Genomic DNA, 22,626 nt, shown 5'->3' on the forward strand with positions numbered 1-22,626 from the left:
CATGTCACACATGTCAAGTGATAGGGAAACCTCAAGCAGTGATAAAACCAGCGTCCTGAATACCCATCCCAGCATTTGAGGAATCTTTTACAAGTGTCCAAATTGATTGCGTAGGACCTCTTCCTAAAACAAAAAGTGGGAATCAATATCTTTTGACTATAATAGATGTGTCGACTAGGTTTCCAGAGGCCATTCCAGTATGTAATATTACAGCTAAAGAGATTGTGGATGAATTACTTAAATTCTTTACTAGATATGGACTACCCACAGAAATACAATCGGATCAAGGATCAAATTTTACCTTGAGGTTATTCAAAGAACTTATGGATAGCTTAGGAATAAAACAATTTAAATCAACTGCGTACCATCCAGAATCGCAGGGAGCATTAGAAAGGTGGCATCAGACATTAAAGACAATGTTGACGGCTTATTGTCAAGATTATCCAGAGGATTGGGATAAAGGAATTCCATTCGTACTGTTTGCAATTAGGGATGCACCTAATGAATCAACAAAATTCAGTCCTTTTGAACTAAGTTTTGGTCATGAGGCAAGAGGACCACTTAAATTGATTAAGGAAAAATTGGTGAGTGAGAAATAGGAAATTACATTATTGGATTAAGTGTCAAATTTTAGGGAACGATTAAATAGAGGTGAATTGGCTAGACAAAATTTGAGAGTTGCACAAAATGTGATGAAACGGGTCGCGGACAAGAAATCCAAAGTTCATGGTTTTGCCAGTGGAGATAAAGTTTTTGTGTTGTTACCAGTGGTAGGTGAGCCTTTAAAAGCTAGGTTTTGTGGACCTTATCAGATTGAAAGGAAATTAAGTGAGGTGAATTATGTGGTACAAACACCAGATAGAAGGAAGACTCACCGAGTGTGTCATGTGAATATGCTTAAAAGGTACTTTGAAAGAGGAGAGAAAAAGGAGGTTTTAATGATTCTAACTCAAAGTGACGAACCAAATCCAGATGACCTGTGAATTTGACATACCTCAAATTAAATTGGAAAACGAGGATGTTCTTAAAAATTGGGATAAATTGTTGAGTTACCTTCCAGAGGAAAACAAACTGACCTGAAAGAGTTATTGATATCACATGGGCATGTTTGTGGAGATAAATTGGAAAGTACTAAAATGGCTATACATGATATAGGTATGGGAAATGCTGTTCCAATCAAACAACATCTATATAGACTTAACCCTTTCAAATTGGCACAGGTTAACAAAGAGATTGATGGCATGCTTACAAATGGCATAATTGAAGTGGATTGCAGCCACTGGAGCTCACCCATAGTGATGGTACCTAAACCAGACGGTACCCAACTGTTGTGTGGGGACTATAGAAGGTTAATGCAGTAACAAGAATGGACTCGTATCTATCCCATGTTTGGAGGATTGCATTGAGAAAGTGGGACAATCAGCTTGTATTTCCAAACTGGATTTGCTTAAAAGGTTACTGGCAGGTACCTTTATCCGAAAGGGCGAAAGAGATTTCAGCTTTTGTGACTCCAGATGGTATATACCAATTCAAAGTTATGCCATTTGGCATGAAAAACGCCCCAGCCACATTTCAACAGTTAACTAACAAAGTTGTTTCAGGATTACCCAATTGTGCGGTATACATCGACGATCTGGTAATTTTCAGCCAGACACGGAAAGAACATTTAAAACTTCTGATGGAGTTATTCGATCGACTTCAGGTGATAAACCTAGCCAAAAGTGAATTTGGAAAAGCCCAAGTCACTTTCCTTGAGGAGTTTCCGATACCCTCGAGACGTAGGGAAATAATACGATTTCTTGGCATAAGTGGATTTGATCGAACATTGGTGAAAAATGTTTGTTGCGTTGTTGCTCCACTGATGGACTTGCTGAAGAAACGTCGAAAATTTCAGTGGACAGCAGACTTTCAACAGGCATTTGACTGCCTGAAAGTTGTGATAACCAATGCTCCTCTGTTGGAGACTTACAAGGGACTCTGTGATCAGATTGAACTAAAGTATCAGACTTTAAAGAAAAATGCCGAGGAGTAGAGAAATGGATGGATCATGCAGAGACCTTCTTGTTCAAAGAGACTCAATTGAGAAGGATTCCAGTTGGAGGAAAAACAAAAAATGGACTATATTATTATACCTGTTTGCGTGTGTTGTTTTTTTGAACAAAAAAGTATATTTACTGTGTGCATTTCTGAAAGGATAGTGGAAAGGTGAAAAATGAAACCATCTTGAAGTTGATGGTTTATTTATTTTTTCTTTGGGGGGGAGGTGTCATGAGAGTACCTTTAAAAAATGGGTGTTTAAGAAATGTACCTTTCAGAAATGTGTGTTTATCAGTGATGTCAGAGTGCGGGTGGAGCTGGGCTCTCTGTCAGCTTTTTACTTTTGTTTTAGGCTGTTTGCTGCAGGGTGTGTTTTAGTTTCATTTTCAGAGCTGGACAGCTGCAGTCACAGCCAGAAGGGGTATTAGTCTCTCGCTCTGTAATCTTAAAAACTGTAAATAGACTTCATAGAATAAACATTGTTTTGCTTTAAAAAATACTTTTCCATTTCTGCTGTACCACACCTGTAGAGTGGGCCGTGTGCCCCCCATACCACAATCTATTAAAAGTTGTGGGTCAGATGAACTCCATGATACACTTTGGGGTTCTCTAAACCCTGGCCCATAACGGTATTAATTTCTTTCCCTGTAATAACCTCTTTATATACAAACACGAGCTTACATTTTATCAGTATATTTTACATTCACTATCTAACCCCACCTGCTCTGAATCTACAATATTTTGCTTTTTTGTTCAAGGATTTCACTTGTCCAGCCAATGCTCTCCTCTTCTATTCTCTTGAAAAGGTTTGACTGCTGAGGTACGGTGCTACAGATACCAGGCACCCATCAGTGCCTTGCATGAGAGTCTGGAATGAAAGTACCCGCAGAATATTCAACCCTGGATTCACAGCCAAGTCCAACCACGTCTTCCCCGAACAGTCAAAAAGACATGTTGCAGCAAGCATTGCTGGATAACAGTCAGAAGCAGATACAATTATCGCGTTTCCCTCCTCTCATCAAGTCACCGATGACAGGCGTAGCACTTCTATTGCCACTGTAAGTCACGTCAACCTCTTATTGGACATGGAATTAAACTTAGACTCTTCTGATCCGTACGATTCAACTACATTCTGGCTTTACCAACTGAGAAATAGTAATAATAATAGGGATCCTCGTTTAAAATATTTTCCCGAACAGCTGCAGGATACTTAAATCAAATTTGCAGTAACCGTTCACAGCAATGTGTAATCCACACAATAACCTGCTTTAAAATAGAAACACATTCCATATCTAGGATCCTAAAAGGCATAAGATGTCAAAGTACTTGATCAAATACGGCTTCCATGTAAAGTACATTTCTGCAAAAGAAAAAGCATTGATACCTGCTGAGGTCTACAGCAGGGGGTTCCTGCTTTAACAAATAAATCAGTCTGTTTGGAGTGGTCACCAAAATGTCTGAAAACAAGGAAAAACATTTCAACTGCTATTGTTGTTCATATCGGGTACTTCAGAAAACTGAGCCAATACACTTATTACTGGCACTTGAAATAAAACACTTTCATGTAAATAAAATACATCTGTACGTTTTAGCTTCCCTCCTGTTTCTGTGTACTGTCATCTTTTCCCCATCAGTTGACAGTGATGTAGGCCTCTTCACAGTTTTTAAGTGCCACCTGCTCAAGATGGTCACGGCTGCTTTTTTTCAACCAAGCTGTCCTCTGCATGCACACAATTCTCCGGCTAGCAACCGAGTAGAAACCCCTACACAATATCTGACCATCGTTTCAAGACTGAGGCTCAAGGTGAGCTCAAGCCTAAAGCTCAGCCCTGACATTAGGCCAATTTCTTCCCAGCCACTTTAAAATTATTTTTTTTAATTAAAAAAAAGGTGGAAAATATACAAAATCACTTACCAAATTTACTTGATGTCTTAGGGCCAAACTTTTTGGCGGCTTCAGCCGTTTTGTTGATCATGTGAATTCTGAACCCAATGCCTTCAGAGAGTTTTACTAGTTCCCGATGAGTCTGGAAATAGAGGAACAATCAGATTAACTCTAGTTCAGGTAATCCCTGAGAGTTTAGATCATTTACCTTGTTCTTTCTCCAGTTTGGAAAAATGTTGCATGAAAGGCAGGAAAAAAATCCAACTAATTCTCTCTTCATGCATATACAGATTTAGGATGACTAGGAAATACACATAAAATAACTTGGTGTTTATGTGACACTTTTAACCTTGAAAAATCTTTCAAGGGATTTCACAGGAGCATTATGTCATGGATTTGTCGAGTAACACAAATCTAACTAGACATAATAGGATGTAATCTGCCCAGCAACAGGTAGAAATCTGCCTAGCGACAGCAGTAGCCAGCATTCAAAAGGCCGGAGGAGATGAGTCTTTCCCAGTAATGAGATTAGCAGGCATCATAAATAGAATCAGATGTGAATCGTGTACGAGTAGGAACAGCTTACTTAGACAATTGGGAGATCAAGAAGGTTTACACATGCTAATTTCTAAAGTCAAGGAATTTGATAGAGGCAGACTGCCAAATACACAGAATGCAGAATCAATAATCTTTATTAGTGTCACAAGTAGGTTTACATTAAAACTGCAATGAAGTTACTGTGAAAATCCCCTAATTGCCACATTCCGGTGTTGGTTCTGGTACACTGAGGGAGAATTCAGAATGCTCAATTCGCCTAAGAAGCACGTCTTTTGCGACTTGTGGGAGGAAACCGGAGCATCCGGAGGAACCCCATGCAGACATGGGGAGAACGTGCAGACTCCGCACAGTGACCCAAGCCGGGAATCAAACCCGGGTCCCTAGCGCTGTGAAGTAACAGTGCTAACCACTGTGCTACCGTGCCAGCCTGAAGGGGGAGAAATGGTATAATTTCTAGCCCCTCAGAAGCAGACAAGCCAGTTTACATCTAACAGCCCAGAGGCCAGTTTACATTTAGCAATCTCCAAGTTTTAGACTCAAGGTAGTGCGGAAAACCTTTGCAAAGGCAGTTTAAATAACTTCACTGGACCAGGGCAAGATGTTTCCCTGTATTGTGTAGTAACTATAAGTTGGCTGTGACTTATAGATCTATTTGATTTGGATGTTGTTTGGGAAAAGGGAAGTCTGGAAGAGTTCAGAGATTGTAGATATATTTTAGAACAAAGGGTACGTTCTACCTAAACTACGTGTTTAGTGATTTATATACTTCATTGTCTTATAGCAGCCGAGTCCTGTTTGTGTGTATTTGTATTTTCTTTAATTTAAGAAATAGACTAACAAAATGTGCAGTCCAAAGATGTGCAGATTAGGTGGATTGGCCAGGCTAAATTGTCCCCGTGTCCAAAGGTTTGGGGGGAGGGGGGGGGGGGGGGGGGGGCCTCTTTCGAAGGGTCTGCACTGTAGGGATTCTAGGACTCTAATTGTTACACGACCACTAGGCCGCTTATTCTCACTAGGGGTTTCACTTGACATCTTACAACATTTCAAAAACAAAACTATACACCGCCACGAACTCCAAGCTGGAATTCCCTCGCAGGCAACATCAGCGTGGTTTATGATAGTTACAGATAAAGAAGGAAAATAGAGAGGCTGAGACTTTATGGAGGAATAAAATAGCTTAGGGCCCATTCAGCTGAAGGCACAAACACCAATGGTGTAGTAGTAGAAATCAAGGCAACACACAAGACTAGAATTTGAGGAATGCTGAAAATTCAGAGCTTTTAACTTTCAAAATGCATGTGCCGTTCTGGTTCTGTTAGTACAGATAAACAGACTGAATGTAGTCAATTTCTCAACTTATGTTTATACACTTGTGAAAGCAGTACAGGGCTGGTTGAGCTCAGTTGGCTGGACAGCTGGATTGTAATACAGAACAAGGCCAACATTGCGGGTTCAATTCCCGTGCCGGCTGAGGTTATTCATTAAGGCGCCGCCTTCTCAACCTTGCCCCTCATCCGAGGTGTGGTGATCTTCAGGTTAAATCACCACCAGTCACCTCTCCCCTTCAAAGGGGAAAGCAGTATATGGTCATCTGGGACTGTGGCGACTTTTTACAGTGCCGACAAACGAATACAAGTGGTAAAACTGAGAAAATCAATGCCAGCATCTCTAAAGCAATACCGTTCTCCTCCATTAAATTTAAATTGAGCTGTTATCTTAAGTTTTGAAAAAAAAGTAGAATTAACTTTCAAAACACTTGTGCCGCTCTGGTTGCTGTTAGTGTAAACCCCACGAATTAATGCAGTCAATTTCTAAACTCATGTGCATACACTTGTGAAAGCAGTACAGTGCCAGTATAGTGCCAACAAAAGAATACAAGTGGCAACATGGAGAAAATCAATGCCAATATCTCAAAAGCAATACTGCTCTCCTACATTAAGACCAGCATGTTTAACAAGAGCACAACTCATTCATCAAATGTATTCCGACGTTGGTGCAGGGTCAATGCTGTCAGTGCCAGCTTATTGTCAACGGTCTCAGACAAGCTACTGCATTCAAAGCAAAGTGCAGCTTAAGTTGACAAAAGAAAATCACCAGTAACTTTCAGCAACTAATAGGTTTGTTTAATAGTCCTCTGATAACGCAACATACCTGGTTGGCAAGCTCACGAGTAGGAGATAATATCAGTGCCCTGAAACCCTTGTTCATCGGCTGTTTTAGACAAGTCAAAAGTGGAATGCAAAAGGCCAATGTCTTTCCTGATCCAGTTGGGGCACAGGCCAGGATTTCCCGATTCTGTGAAGAGCACACATGAGAGTTTGAAGTTAACTCTGACATAACTATTTATATTTAAACCAAAAGTGTTTAGGGAAATTATAGCTTTTTAGAAATGCCTCATGTTTACTTCCTTTTATGTTGTGATTCTTATCCACATGCTCTCATAATACGGAAATCAGTATGTATAATTATTTCCGCAGTATAAATGAACTATTCAGTTCAATGTCCAAAATGTGATCGATGTACCTTTCACAAAACTTTCACTTAACACAATTTGTTCTTGTTACACAGACGACTGACAACCCACCTGACATCTGCCTGCACCATTAGAGTGGCCATTCTGAGAGATTCAATGGCAGCGACCCAAATCCTCCCTCTATTTTTTTTTTTAAAGTTGCATGGAGCCTATTCATTCGCCCTTTAAATTTATTCTGTGTGTCTCCGCAGCTGTTAACTTATGGAGCTGATTTTAGACGGCCTGTACACATTCTTCTTGTTTCTGTGCAGCTGTGCTTAGGAAAATATATTCCAATTTCCCAAAGTCCTTCCCTTACTCAGCCCAGCCGAGAAATTGCCCTGAGGTGCAAAACCTACTGGTAAATCAATGCACGTCACCACGGGGTCAGTCAACGAAAAATAAACTTCTGAGAATTTACCACTGTAGTATAAAGTTGTAGAAGTTTAACAATATTCAATGGCAACAGCCCTATATTTTCTTGTATTCAGACTGTGAATGCCATTATAACCAAGCTCCGTTCCTGTACTCAAAGACATTGTTAACTGTGCATTTCTAGCAACGGTGAATAGTGATCCAGAACAGAAATTCACCACTCTCTCATCTAGTCTACGGATACTGGGAGGGGATTTTTAGTGTCTTTTGTCCTAGTCAACATCAGCTTTATTAGCATTGATTGGGGATAAAAAAAGAAAACAAAAAGACTTGCATTTGTCACAACCGCCAGACATCTCCAAGCACTTTATAGTCAATTGAAGTGTAGTCACTGTTGCAATGTGGGAAACACAGCAGCTCATCTGCGCACAGCAAGCTTCCACAAACATCAATGTGATAATGACCAGTTCATCGTTTTGTGTGATGTTAGTATATTAGATGTGATGAAGATAAATATTGGCCAGGATAACAAGGATACTCCTCTGCTCTTTGAAATAGTGCAATGGTAACTTTACATCCCAACCCAAGCAGGCAGATGGGGCATCGGTTCAGCAACTTATCCGAAAGACGGCACCTCAGACAGTGCAACACTCCTTGAGTACTGCACTGCAGTGTCAGCCTGATTTTTGTGCTCAAGCCCTGGAATTGAACCAGGAACCTCATGGCTCGGCGGCAAGCGTGCTACCAAAGGAGCCACGGCTGGCAATCCAAAAGCTTCCAAGTCTGCATGGTTCAGTATTAACAAGGTCCAAATTTAACATCTATCTTAACAAGTCAACTGAAAAATACTTACATGTAGCATGATTGGTATGGCTTGCATCTGTATTGGGGTGGGCATTTGGAATCCAGCTTCCTGTATGTGCTGAATAATTTTTGGGTGCACCTTATATTCTTGTAGGAATTTTTCAAAGGTGGCAACTGGCTCAGGAATATCAGTTCCGCCCACATAAATCTGATGCTTACGTCGGAACGTATTTATCTTGAAAAGGGAAAAGGGGAGAATTTTAAATTCCACTTCGGCAAACATTACAGTAGAGCGTCCAAAATTTATTTATCCCCAGAAGTGTTAACGGCAAGTAGGTTTGTTCCGTGGTACGGGTCTAAAGGCAAACCTTTTCTCGTCGTTGATGTTCCAGTTTCTCGGCATTGGTTTCTGTTCCCCTATCGCTAGTATTACTCTTGATCTTGTTTCCCAGTGACGACATTAGCTTTATCCCATCATCATCTTTGGTGTTGGCAAAAATGTCGCACGCTGTTTCGGTTTCTGCTGATGGTGGCAGTGGGAGGAAAGGGAAATTAGAAACTCATTCATTGCTAAATGTCAGTGAAGACCCATAGTACAGGATATAATCAGAGTTGAAAAGGCATGAATGACATCAGGAAGTTGTAGCAATCAAACTCTTAACCTTTCCCCCCCATCACCAATGTAATCATGTGGATTCAGTGTCATTTTATGATACATTTACTATATTGTGTTTCCACACGTGAATACTTCATTGGGCTTGATACTTCAAGATCACTGTCAACATTATTTTAAATATATCAACCACGAAATGCACGAGAGTTTGTGAGAAAAATAATTCAGACTCTGCTGATCTAATTCTCTGTACTCATGTCAAATAATTAAGCTCGTCTTTGTCAAGAGTACAACCATGTTCAGTAAGCAACTAGTTGGGAATCATGTGGTCTACCACTAAGTCACACGTGGCAGTAGCAACATGCTGATTTTAAAATATTCACCAAGGGACATGCCATGTTCCAGCATTAACAAGTGCCTCGGAGTTGTGGGGCATCTAATGTTAGCATGATCACAAGCTCTAGGAGTTAACATGCTCTGGGGATGCAGGTTCAAATCCCACCATGGCAGCTGTTGGAATTTTAATTAAATTAACAATTCTGGAATATAAAGCTAGCCTCTGCAATGGTGACGGTGAAACCATTGATTGCCTTTAAAAAACATCTGGTTCATTAGTGTCTTTTCGGTAAGGAAATCTGCCATCCTTACCTGATCAGGCCTACGTGGAACTCTAGATCCAGAGCAATGTGGCTGACTCTTAACTGCCCTCTGAAATGGCATGACAAGCCACCCAGATCAAAGGCAATTAGGGATGGGCAACAAATCAAATGTTGGCCTTGCCAACATCACCACATCCCAGGAAAGAATAAGAAAGAAAAAAGACCATCCGAGCTACTGTAAGAGCAACAGCCTTCGAGGAGTCTCAAAAGCAGGTTAGCAGCCCATTCGTGTACCAATCTAGTTATGGTTGAGAGAAGAAAAAAATAAAGGAAATTAAAAGCGGACAGCCAGAAAAGCTATTAATTTAAAAACTGTAAATTATTTTTTTTTAAAGTACAACGTTTTGAATTATTAAATAAAAAAATTTGCAGCTATGAACTGGTGTGTGTAAAATTGGCATGAAAAATGTAGCGGCAGGTGGCGGTGCGGTTAGGTGTATCTCATGTTGTAGCACTGAAGCATAAAAGTCCTCTTCTTTGTTGAATCAGCTTATTATAACCACAGCTATGGTAACGGCTCTGCAGGTGGCCTTCTGACTAGGGAAATGAAAGGCAACATCAATCAAGATTTCTGATCACTATCTCGTGCCACTCACTGAAAAGCCAGCATGCCTAGACACCGAGAAAGGGTTAGAACGAGGTTGAAAAAGCCAAATACGGGCAGCACGGTGGCGCAGTGGGTTAGCACTGCTGCCTCAAGGCGCCGCGGTGCCAGGTTCGATCCCGGCTCTGGGTCACTGTCCGTGTGGAGTTTGCACATTCTCCCCGTGTTTGCGTGGGTTTCGCCCCCACAACCCAAAGGTGGGCAGGCTAGGTGGATTGGCCACATTAAATTGCCCATTAATTGGAAAAAATGAATTGGGTACTCTAAATTTTTTTTTTTTTTTTATAAAGCCAAATAACTTATTGGCCTAGTCACGGTTCAAACATAGAGAACAGCCACTGGAGCAAGACACTGGGTTGTGTCCATTTATGTGAGAAGGGACCAAAACAATTATGGAGGGGTTGGGGGCTGGGGGAGGTGAATGGATTTTTATTAATCTCATTCTTCTTCGATTATTATTTTGTGCAAACCATTACATCAATGGCATGTTAAATATGATCATCACTGCATAAGAATGACCATGTCCCCCTCTGGGCAGGACGGAAGAAATCATTTACTACAAACACAAAAATTACTGCATCTTGTAGATTTGGAAATCAGAATGACCAAGTTTGCAATTATTCTACTTCTTCAGCAAGTTCGATTGACCTCAATTAACGTGCCAAATCTCTGACTCTTTCCAATTTTGAGAAAAGGTCATTGACCTGATATAGTAACTCAGTTTGTCTCTCCACAGATGCTGCCTGACCTCAGTATTTCCTGAGAAATTTTTCTGGTTACTTTACCCGAGTTCCTCTTTTTTCTCCTTTTCCTCTTTTCTGACACGCTTGTCTCAAGTTTTCTTTTTCCGAGGGGTATAGATGTATCATCTTCGCACTCTGCAGCAGAATCCTCTTTCTCCACATTGCTCTTCTGTCTACTGACCACTGGTTTGCAGATTTTAGTACGCTGACTGTTAAAAAAGTCAAGGTCCGGAGCGTTTTCACTTAAATTGGCGCTGCTTGACTTTGTTACCTGGAATTATATAAATAATGTTTCCACGAATAAAAGACAAAGAAGGAGTGTACAATTTTACAGTGCTGTTTAAAGTGTATTGCAAGACATTACTGAAAAGTTAAAACATGAACCTAAATCATAGCAAAATACCAAAATAATTTATTAATCCCAGTTGAACCACAAAATAAAACTACAGCCTGAACTAATCTATTCAAAATATTGCAAGAGGTTTAACGAGGGTGATTTTATTCATCTTCCCCCTCACAGCAACAGAGATTGGAGCAGACAGTGATTCTACAACTTTCAGTCACTCCTCTTTAGAGCTAAGATCACTTGAGGAATAAGAGGAGAGGTAATATGATCTAACCAGTACTATCGAGATGCATGGGAGTAGGTATTCACAAATGCTTGAAGGTGACAGGACAAGTTAATAAGAAACCCCAAGAAAGACTTTGGGACACGCGGCTTTATAAATAGGGACACTGAATTATTTTTAAAAACAAGGAGAGCCCTCACAAATCACTGGTTGGGACTCAGCTAGAGCGATGTGTACAATTTCAGCATCACTTTAAGGAAGTCAAGGCTTTGAAGAAGGTACAGAAATTTGCCAGGATTAGACCAGGGACGAGCAGAGAGGTAGAAGGAGCAGTTTAATTAGGAACATTCAAAAATTATGAGGGGTCTTGATGCAGAAAGTGGGGAGAAAGTGTTTTCTTGAGCAAGTGGATTAAAAGTAATGGCTGAAGAACAATTTATATACGTCCTATGTATTTTTATATGTACGGAATGATCTGCCTGGTCTGTACACCAACAATACTTCTCTCACTGTACCTCAGTACATGTGGCAACAAATCAAAAAGAGGTGGAAACAAATTCCATACAATCGGCAAGGTGGCACAGTGGTTAGCTCTGTTGCCTCACAGCACCAGGGACCCGGGTTCAATTCCAACCGGGGTCCCGGGTTAAGTTCCAACCCGGGACCCGGGTTCAATTCCAACCGGGGACCCGGGTTCAATTCCAACCGGGGACCCGGGTTCAATTCCAACCGGGGACCCGGGTTCAATTCCAACCGGCGACCCGGGTTCAATTCCAACCGGCGACCCGGGTTCAATTCCAGCCGGCGACCCGGGTTCAATTCCAGCCTTGGTAACTGTCTGTGTGGGTTTCCTCCGGGTACTCTGGTTTCCTCCCACAGTCCAAAGATGTGCAAGTTAGGTGGATCGGCCATGCTAAATTGCCCCTTAGTGTCAAACTGTTTAGGAGGGGTTACGGTCATGGGGCAGGGGAGTGGGCCAAGGTGGGGTGCTCTTTCAGAGGGTCAGTGCAGGCTTGATGGGCCGAATATCCTCCTTCTGCACTGTAGGGATACTGTTTTCTATGAATTTTCAAAAAGCAAACTATAAGGACTAATTTACAGGGTTAATTTGGGGGGGGGGGGGGGGGGGAGGCTGCGGTCTGGGACCAAAAGCCAGCATTGGCATAACGAGATTAAATGCCCCCAGTTGACCTGGTCCCCCAACTCCCTGGGAGGCGGCACAGAGCCAGTCCTCGGGTGGGCATGGAGCCAGCCTTCAGGTGGGCATGGACAGTCCTTGGGTGGCCATGGAGGGCACACCGAGCAGCTGGGTCAAACCCTCATCCTGATCCTGGGCCGGGCCTCCCGGTGGCGGGTGGGCACGGAGATCCAGGCGGACAGGACATCGCCGCGGCCCCTTTAAACTCCGGGTTGTGACCGGGGCCTGCGGCCTCGGGCTCCCCCTCCTCTCCAGCCCGACCTCCTCGGGCGGTGAAGCCGCCAAACCAGTGACCCTTCGGACGACCCGGGGCCGCTCCCTCACCCGGAGCCTCTCGGCGTCCCGCCCGAAGCGCTTCCAGTCGAATCGGGCGCCGGCGCCCAGCGCACGGAACAAATCGAGCGGCTCCATCGCCATGGCGAGGCAGGCTGGAACATCGAATACCGACAGATAGATAGATAGACCGCCCCGCCTACAAAGCGACTCATCCGCGATCGATATCACCACCCGGGTCTGGGGTTAAAGTGACCGTGTACCCTTATCTGGGTCTGGGGTTAAAGTGACAGCATACTCCTATCCGGGTCTGGGGTTGAAGTGACAGTGTACTCCTACCCGGGTCTGGGGTTAAATTGACATTGTACCCCTATCTGGGTCTGGGGTTAAAGTGACAGTGTACTCCTACCCGGGTCTGGGGCTAAAGTGGCAGTGTACCCCTTTCCAGGTCTGGGGTTAAAGTGACAGTGTACTCCTACCTGGGTCTGGGGTTAAAGTGATAGTGTACCCCTATCCGGGTCTGGGGTTAAAGTGACAGTGTACTCCTACCTGGGTCTGGGGTTAAAGTGATTGTGTACCCCTACCTGGGTCTGGGGTGAAAGTGATAGTGTACTCCTACCCGGGTCTGGAGTTAAAGTGACAGTGTACCCCTATCCGGGTCTGGAGTTAAAGTGACAGTGTACCCTTATCTGGGTCTGGGGTTAAAGTGACAGTGTACTCCTAACCGGGTCTGGAGTTAAAGTGACAGTGTACCCTTTTCTGGGTCTGGGGTTAAAGTGACAGTATACTCCTACCCGGGTCTGGGGTTAATGTGACAGTGTACCCCTATCCGGGCCTGGGTTAAAGTAACAGTGTACTCCAAACCGGGTCTGGAGTTAAAGTGACAGTGTACCCCTATCCGGGTCTGGGGTTAAAGTGACAGCATACTCCTACCCGGGTCTGGGGTTAAAGGGACAGTGTACCCCTATCCGGGTCTGGGGTTGAAGTGACAGTGTACCCCTACCCGGGTCTGGGGCTACATTGACAGTGTACCCCTATCCGGGTCTGGGGTTGAAGTGACAGTGTACTCCTACCTGGGTCTGGGGTTAAAGTGGCAGTGTACTCCTAACCGGGTCTGGAGTTAAAGTGACAGTGTACCCTTTTCTGGGTCTGGGGTTAAAGTGACAGTATACTCCTACCCGGGTCTGGGGTTAATGTGACAGTGTACCCCTATCCGGGCCTGGGTTAAAGTAACAGTGTACTCCAAACCGGGTCTGGAGTTAAAGTGACAGTGTACCCCTATCCGGGTCTGGGGTTAAAGTGACAGCATACTCCTACCCGGGTCTGGGGTTAAAGGGACAGTGTACCCCTATCCGGGTCTGGGGTTGAAGTGACAGTGTACCCCTACCCGGGTCTGGGGCTACATTGACAGTGTACCCCTATCCGGGTCTGGGGTTGAAGTGACAGTGTACTCCTACCTGGGTCTGGGGTTAAAGTGGCAGTGTACCCCTATCCGGGTCTGGGGTTAAAGTGACAGCATACTCCTACCTGGGTCTGGAGTTAAAGTGATAGTGTACCCCTATCTGGGTCTGGGGTTAAAGTGACAGTGTACTCCTAACTGTGTCTGAGGTTAAAGTGATAGTGTACCCCTATCTGGGTCTGGGGTTAAAGTGACAGTGTACTCCTACCTGGGTCTAGGGTTAAAGTGATAGTGTACCCCTACCTGGGTCTGGGGTGGTGATAGTGTACACCCACCTGGGTCTGGGGCTAAAGTGACAGTGTACTCCTACCCAGGTCTCTAACTAAAGAGACACTGCAACCTCTCCCGGGCCTGGAGTTAAAATGACAGGGTACCCCCAACAAGATCTGGAATTAAAGTGACAGTGCATCCCACCCAGGTCTGGCGTTAAAGTGACAGTGCACCTGAAAGATGGCAATGATCTACCTTGCTCTCACTGGCTGAAATTGTAGTCAGACCTACCTTAGATTAATAAATAATCTACTTTCTGGTTGCTGGAAACGAAATTTGGCATCACTTTAAAATTAATAACGTTTTGAACCTCACTACCTAAAAGAAAAACAGATGAATTTTACAAAATACAGTACAGTGTGGGGAGTCACATCAATGCACATTTAAAAAATCTCAATCTGCTGATCAATTTTAGAAGACAGTTCCTTGTTGCTGGCAGTCAATCTCTATATCAGAGTTCAGACAATGGATCGACATACTATTCCACCACAGAATGCATCACAGTGAGATCTGTTCTCATCTCACATTGAATTTGTACTCACTACCCAGCAAGTGGCACGAGATAGTGATTGCCAGTGAGAATCTTGAGTTATTTTATCCAATAGCCCTAGCTTGGAAACATTGTGAAGTATATCCCTGGCTGATATCATGAACCAGGGAATCAACCTGGAGACCTGTATTGAAAATGGAAAATACTGGAAAAACTCAGCGGGTCTGGCAGCATCTGCGGTGAGAGAAACAGAGTTAATATTTTGAGTCTGTATGACTCTTTGTCAGACATCTGTATTGCTTTCTATGAAACAAAAACATTAAGAGTATTATTTCATATGAAAATAGCCAGGAAATTGTTTTCCAAATCCAGTCAGTTCTATCTTCTTGCACATTTACTGGTTGACTCAAGCAGTGTTGCAGCTATTGCATTTGTCAAATCCACATGTATTGTCTGGAAAATGGGATTATACACAAAATGGGAGGAGCACAGCATCAGTTGCCTCTTGAGTTACAAAGTTTAGGGTTCAAGTCCCTGCACTTTAAGGTGTAAGCACAAAAATCTACACTGATACCCCACTGCAGTGCAGTTCAAAGGTACATTGTTGGTGGTACGGCCTTTCAGACGTGATGTTACTCCAAACCACTTTCTCCTTGCTCAGGTGGTGCTGAAAGATCCCATCACATTATTTCAAAGAGGGCACAGTAGTTAACGCTGGGTTCCTGGCCAATATTTATTCCTTAATCAACATTACAAAAAGAAAGTCTGATCATTATCACATTGTTGTTTTTGGGAACCAGCTGTGTGCAAATTGGCTGCTGTGTTTCCTACATTGCGATAGTAACTACACTTCAAAAGTACTTCATTGGCTGTAAGATGCTTTGAGAAATCAGGTGGTCACGAAAGTCAATGTGTAAGTGGAAGTGTTTTATTTAATATAATTTGCCACACAGGTGATGATATGCATAAGCAATCTTGTATATAATAATGTACATGACTTCCAACCAGCAGGTGGCAGTGTAAACCTACCATGTGACTCTGTGTCTTGGGGAGTTGGGAGTAAGTCGTGTTGGTAGTGATGACCATCAATTCAGTCGAGACAGTTTGTACCAAAGAACAGTGGCTTTAATCAACTAGATGTGTGCCAACCTGTAGCTTCTCCCGCATTGAGAGCCTGTCTCAGATCGGCCGGTTATATACCTCCTCAGAGGGGCGGAGCCACAGTCAGAGGCAACAGCAGCATCAACACAACAATTCAACAGCAACAACAGTAAGTATATACAATAGTGGATGTCGATGACAATAGTAATAATCAGGGGCGGATCTACTATGAAACTAATGAAGCTTAAGCTTCAGGGCCCCTAATCCCAGAGAGGCCCCAGAAGCGACTTCAGTCCACATTGCTTAAAAATTTTGGGTCTACTGTATGAGAAGGGTTTTTTTTAAAATAATAATATTAATAATATAGTTAATTCAATACAAAATAATAGTTAAAATAACAATTAAAAGGTTATTAAAGTATCATGTAGGCTAGTAGTAAACAAAAAAACGTTCAAATTAAGGATGTTCCATTCTAAATATATTTAATATAAAATAATTATAAATAATTTAAAACATTATTAACATTTATGACAGAAATACAAACAGTAGATGATGTGTCGTAACAAAAAAGGGGAGCCGTTGAAAAGGCAATCACAATGCTAACGTGAATTTTCAACGTGATAGCACTCATGATAGCGATCTAGACAAGAATTTTTTTCAATAAAGTGTTCATAAGGATACAATATTTTAATTACACCTACTCAAAAATAAATGTTATATTTAGAAAAGTAAGGTAAGTAATAAAGGTGAAATAGTGTTAGATTAGCCTAAGCCTACAGAAAGTAGGCTAGACCGCATAGCCTAAGCTAATACTATATTACAAGTATTTATGAAAAAGTAATAAAAGGGTGAATTTGTGTTAAATTACAGGTGTTTATTATGAAAAGTGTTCAAATAATGGTAAAATTGTGTTACATTACCTTAGCCTATGAGTTTTGGTGGCCTAGCCTAACTTAGTCTAGCCTAGCATAGGCTAGCTTGAACATAGCCTAGTTTCGCCTATTTAGCTTATTTATTATAAATCTTTAAAAATGGCGCTTTACTTTCTGAGAAAGGGTTTTTAAAAAAAACCTTTCTCAGAAAGTAGACCTAAAATTTTATTATTGTTGACTCTATGCCTGACCTAACACATGTTGACCAGCTGGTAATTGTGGTTGGATACTGCTATAATGGAAAATCCTGTGAGAGATTTTTAACATTTTTACCGATAGAAAACCATTCATCCACGACCTTGTTCAACAAAATACAACAAGTCCTGGGTGAACATAAGCTTTCACTTGAAAATATCCGTGGTCAATCCTACGATAATGTATCTAACATGAAAGACTCGGAGAAAGGGCTGCAAGCACTCTTTAAAAACATTAACAAGTACGCAGACTATGTACCATGTGCAGCCTATTCACTTAACCTTGTTGGAGAAAAGGCAGTGTCTACTGTACCTGAAGTTGTTGACTATTTTGGCATTTTGCAGGAGCTGTATGTTTTCTTTTCTGGATCTCCATGAAGATGGGGGATTTTAAACACACAGGGCAATCTACATTTTTCTCTAAAGAGCTTAAGTGTAACTAGATGGTCTGCACACTATGAAGCAGTCCGGGAAATTAAAAATGGATATATGGGTATTTTACAAACTCTCAAACATATTTTTGAAGACTCAGAAGAGAAGCCTGAATGTAAACGAGATGCAAAGAATTTATACCACAAGTTGGTAAAGCTGGAATATGCTATTTCAACAGTTGTTTGGGAAGAAATGCTGGAGCGTTTCAACAAAACAAGTAAGAAACCCCAAACCCCTGGTTTTGATGTATTTGAAGGTTATCTTATGCTATCATCTTTATTTTTGTTTGTTAAAGAACTCAGAGAAAATTGTGCCGATAGGATTGCACACTATGAATCAGAAGCAAAAGGTTTGTGTGAAGATATCACCTCAAGTTATTCTGATGCTTCCAAACGCATTGTTACAAGGAAGTTTTCAGATGGAACAAGTGATATTGCTTCTTTGAGAGGAGCTGACAAATTTAGGATAGAAGTTCTATATCAACTCTATGACTGCTTGATAACCCAGTTACGCAAGAGGATTGACCCACATGAGCAGATTGCGAAAAGGTTCAAGTTCCTCTCAGAATTGGTGAACAATTCTGAAATTGATGAGGACAGTATTAAACTTATCATATCGTATTACAAAGATGTTATTGACCACAAATTAGTAAACGAGTGTTATCAGTTCAAAGAATATTTGCACCTTAGGAAATCCCAGAACACTGAAGAAAACACGCCACCTAAAATGCAATGCGCAGAGGTTCTTCAGCTTATTTGTGAGCAACACCTAATTGAAGTGTTCCCCAATATTACTACTGCGCTTAAGCTGTACTTGACAATGCCTATCACGAGCTGTGAAGCAGAAAGGAATTTTTCAAAGCTATCCTTTAAAAACAAATTTCGGTCTACCATGACTGAAAAGCGCTTACATTCTTTATGCATATTGTCTCTAGAAAATGACATTGCAAGGAAGCTCTCATATGACAAAACTACGTGAATATGTTGCTAGAAAAAACAGAAAAAAGAGTATTTTGTAAAATGTGCTTCATGTATTATGTATTCTCATAGGTGTCTAAAATAAAAGAATATATTGACTGTGGTCTTTTCTATGTTTTATTTCATCATTCTATGATGCATCATGCATGTATATAACATTTCCCTAATTTTCATCCCCCCATAACTCGAAAACTATAAGGCATAGGAAATTTTTATTCACACCAGTGACTTTGACATGTGAGATAATCCAGTACAGCAATTTGAATCAAAATCTGAGATGTAGTGGTTACATTTTTTAAAAATTTGTGGTGATCTGTCGTGGAACAACCCCATTGAAGAAGATAACAGTGGTTACCCAGACCTCGTTGCTGGTTGCGAAGGGGCCCCCATAACAGTTCAAGCTTCAGGGCCCCCAAAATGTAGGCCCGCCACTGGACCTACACAATAGAACAACAGTGAGTATATACAATAGCCATACGTGGCTCACCACAGGTAGATAGATGTATTTTGCAGTAACTCAAGAATAGTTAGTTAGTGTTAGGTGTTTGTAATATATTTATTCCAGTTATCTTCATCTCGCTTTTGTTTTATAATAAATTATTTTAACTGGTCAAGAACTAGATGTTTTGTAGTGCACATTCCTATCGGCCAGTGCACAAAAACATGCCAACACACATCTACGAATAAACTTTTGCAAGACAGCAGGGGCTGATTGTCCTGTAGTTAAGTGAAATTCTTTGCGGGATTCCCATTGTTTTCAAACTGATTATTGAACCAATGGTCCAGAAATTCCAATCTCCGGGAGGGCAGGGAGTTGCACTCTCGAGGTAGCTTGGAAGATTCCCTGGGGAATTCTCTGGAGGTCCCCACTCAAGAACTGCGCGGCAATTGCCCAGAAAGTTTAAACATCTGATGGAGAATTACCCTTCACTGGGATCCATCCAAATCTCCAATTTAAATCGTATATTTTGGATGGTTCCGACTCTCTTGGCAGAATAGTTACCCAGGGAAGGTTAGAAGGATTAAAACCACTTCTAACACCTGGGTAAATATACAACTGAACATTGCCTCGCACCCCCCCCCCCCCCCCCCCACCTCGGCCGCCCTGTGCAACACACCACTGGACCCTGCACTGATTAATATCTCAACCACTACCCCACACCCCCAACCATCTTCCCATTACCTGCCTAACCCCTAACTACACTCCTCAACCCCCCAACTGCACCCTCGGCACACTGACTACCGCCCCCCCCCCCCCAACTACTCACCCAAACTCCCCTGACCATTTAACCACCCTCCCCCTACCCCCCACACACTCCTACCCTCCCACTAACCACTCGATTGCCACGACCCAACTCCGACTGTGATTGCCACTCCATGGAAGTTCTGATCCAATGACAGTTCAGCACAGCCTCAACCCTCAGTTCACTCTGAGTAGGAGTAAACTTTAGGGGAGGTGGTGGTGTGGTGGTAGTGTTGCTGTCCCGAGACCCAGTGTGATCCTCTGGGGACCTGGGTTCAAATCCAACCACAAAATTTGAATTCAATGAAAATCTGGAATTAAAAGTTCAATGATGGCCATGAAATGATTGTCGTAAAAATCCATTTAATTCATTAGTGACATGTGACTCCCATAGTAATGTGGTTAACTCTTTAAATGCCCTTTGAAATGGCCTAGTGAGCCAGTCAGATCACAGGCAGTTCGAGATGGACAATAAATGCTGGCCAAGCCAGTGATGCTCACATCCCAAGATAGGCTATTTTTAAAAAATGTAATAAATATCGGATCAGCTAATTGGGGGGACAGCCATTACACGTTCAGATTTTTTTACTCATTAATTATGGCAAGATTTATTTTGCACGCATACTCATCAAACTAAGTTTTCATCCCAACATATTGCATCACAACCCTCTCCCCACTTCCCATCTTCCATCCCTCCCCACCTATTCAACTCAAAGACTTGTCTCCTAGAACAAATAGAGTGTACAGAGGCTGTTTGCCTTTCTATTATTGAGGCACGATCAATTTGGCTGGAGACGAAGTTGAATTCAAACTGAGGCTTTATTAGTATCTAAAGTGTCCTACAGCAGCTGACAAAATGGCTGCGAGCTGAAGGCCACGCATATTTATAACCCGGCTCCTGGGCGGAGCTAGCATGCAGGGGCCCAGGTGAACCTGTAGTGCAGGTTCTACCGTACAACCCTTAATATAGGAACACAGTGGTTTACCACATTCACCCCCTGTTAAAATTGAGTCCGGCGGGGGTGGTGGATAACTATATACAATTCGCAATCTTTAATATTTACAGAACAGTGAAAAAAAAATGTATCTGGTCATCCGGTGGGCCGGTCAGAGGTTCAGCCAGTCCGGCACCTTGATCGTCCTCTGGGATCGACAAAGTGGAGATGGCGATGTTGGTGCTGTCGTGGTCGAAGTTGACTCCTGGAGCGTGCCGAAATCCTCTTCATCAACGGGGGTGGGCAGGGGGAGGACGGACAGTCCTAGGGGGGGGGTGATAGGGGTGGCGGTGTGGGGGGGGGGGGGGGGTGGCGCCGGGGGCGACGGGGGTGGTGTGGGGGCGGAACCTGCTGGTGCCAGGTCCCTGATGGAGATGGTATCCTGGCGGCCGTCGGGGAACGCCACGTAGGCGTACTGGTGGTTTGCATGGAGCTGGTGCACCTTTTCCATCAACGGGTCCGCCTTGTGGAGCTGCACATGTTTATGGAAAAGCACGGTTCCCGGAGCTGTGAGCCAAGTTGGGAGTGATACCCCGGATGTGGACTTCCTGGGGAAGGCAAAAAGACGTTCATGCGGTGTACTGTTAGTAGCAGTGCAAAGTAACGAGCGAATGGAATATAATTCATCAGGGAGGACCTCTTGCCAGCGGGAGGCCGGGAGAATTCTGGACCCTAGGGCCAGCTGGACGGCCCTCCATACGGTCCCATTCTCCCTTTCTACCTGTCCGTTTTCCCGGGGGTTGTAGCTCGTCGTTCTGCTGGAGGCGATACCCCTGGTGAGCAGGAACTGGCGCTGCTCATCACTCATGAATGAGGATCCCCTGTCACTGGGGATGTAGGTGGGGAAGCCGAACAGAGTGACGATAGAATTAAGGGCTTTAATGACGGTGGCAGACGTCATGTCGGGGCATGGGATGGGAAAGGGAAAACGGGAGTATTCATCGATCACACTGAGGAAATACGTGTGTCGGTCGGAGGATGGGAGGGGCCTTTGAAATCCACGCTGAGGCGTTCAAAGGGGCGGGAGACCTTCGCCAGGTGCGCGCGGTCCGGCCGGTCGAAGTGCGGTTTGCACTCCGCACAGACCTGGCAGTCCTTGGTGATCGTCCTTACTTCCTCGATGGAGTAGGGCAAATTTTGTGCCTTAATGAAGTGGTACAACCGAGTGACCCCTGGGTGACTAAGGCTGTCGTGCAGGGTCCGGAGTCGTTCTACCTGTGCGCTGGCACGGGATAGGGCATCTGGGGGCTCGTTGAGTTTGCCAGGGCGATACTTAATCTCGTAGTTATAGGTGGAGAGCTCGATTCTCCACCGCAAGGTTTTGTCATTTTTGATCTTGCCCCGTTGCGTGTTGTTGAACATGAAGGCTACCGACCGTTGGTCAGTGAGGAGAGTGAATCTCCTGCCGGCCAGGTAATGCCTCCAATGTTGCACAGTCTCAACGATAGCCTGGGCCTCCTTTTCGACGGATGAGTGCCGAATTTCGGAGGCATGGAGGGTGCGGGAAAAGAATGCCACGGGCCTGCCTGCCTGGTTGAGGGTGGCGGCAAAGGCGACGTCCGATTCGTCGCTTTCTACTGGGAAAGGAAGTGTTTCGTCTACAGCGTGCATTCCAGCTTTGGCAATATCAGCTCTGATCCGGGCGAAGGCCTGTTGGGCCTCGGCTGTCAGGGGCAAATGAGTGGACTGTATGAGTGGGCGGG

General features: G+C 43.3%; 1 protein-coding gene across 3 annotated transcripts in view; it reads right to left on the minus strand.

Annotated features, from left to right (window-relative positions):
• Positions 1–13,036, minus strand: part of ddx52 (DEAD (Asp-Glu-Ala-Asp) box polypeptide 52) — a 40,443-nt gene extending 27,407 nt beyond the window's left edge. For 2 of the 3 annotated variants that reach the window (XM_072469682.1, XM_072469680.1), the window contains exons 1-7: positions 12,882–13,036; positions 10,833–11,061; positions 8,540–8,694; positions 8,221–8,406; positions 6,632–6,775; positions 3,953–4,064; positions 3,422–3,494 (exon numbers count right to left, since the gene is read on the minus strand). In XM_072469682.1, coding sequence (XP_072325783.1) covers positions 3,422–3,494; positions 3,953–4,064; positions 6,632–6,775; positions 8,221–8,406; positions 8,540–8,694; positions 10,833–11,061; positions 12,882–12,974 — 992 coding nt within the window. In that variant the 5' untranslated portion in view covers positions 12,975–13,036. The remainder of the gene's footprint in view (positions 1–3,421; positions 3,495–3,952; positions 4,065–6,631; positions 6,776–8,220; positions 8,407–8,539; positions 8,695–10,832; positions 11,062–12,881) is intronic. The other variant, XM_072469681.1, reaches the window with a different exon arrangement.
• Between the last annotated feature and the right edge of the window lie 9,590 nt (positions 13,037–22,626).

This window comes from Scyliorhinus torazame, chromosome 12 (assembly GCF_047496885.1).
Source record: "Scyliorhinus torazame isolate Kashiwa2021f chromosome 12, sScyTor2.1, whole genome shotgun sequence".
NCBI lineage: Eukaryota > Metazoa > Chordata > Chondrichthyes > Carcharhiniformes > Scyliorhinidae > Scyliorhinus > Scyliorhinus torazame.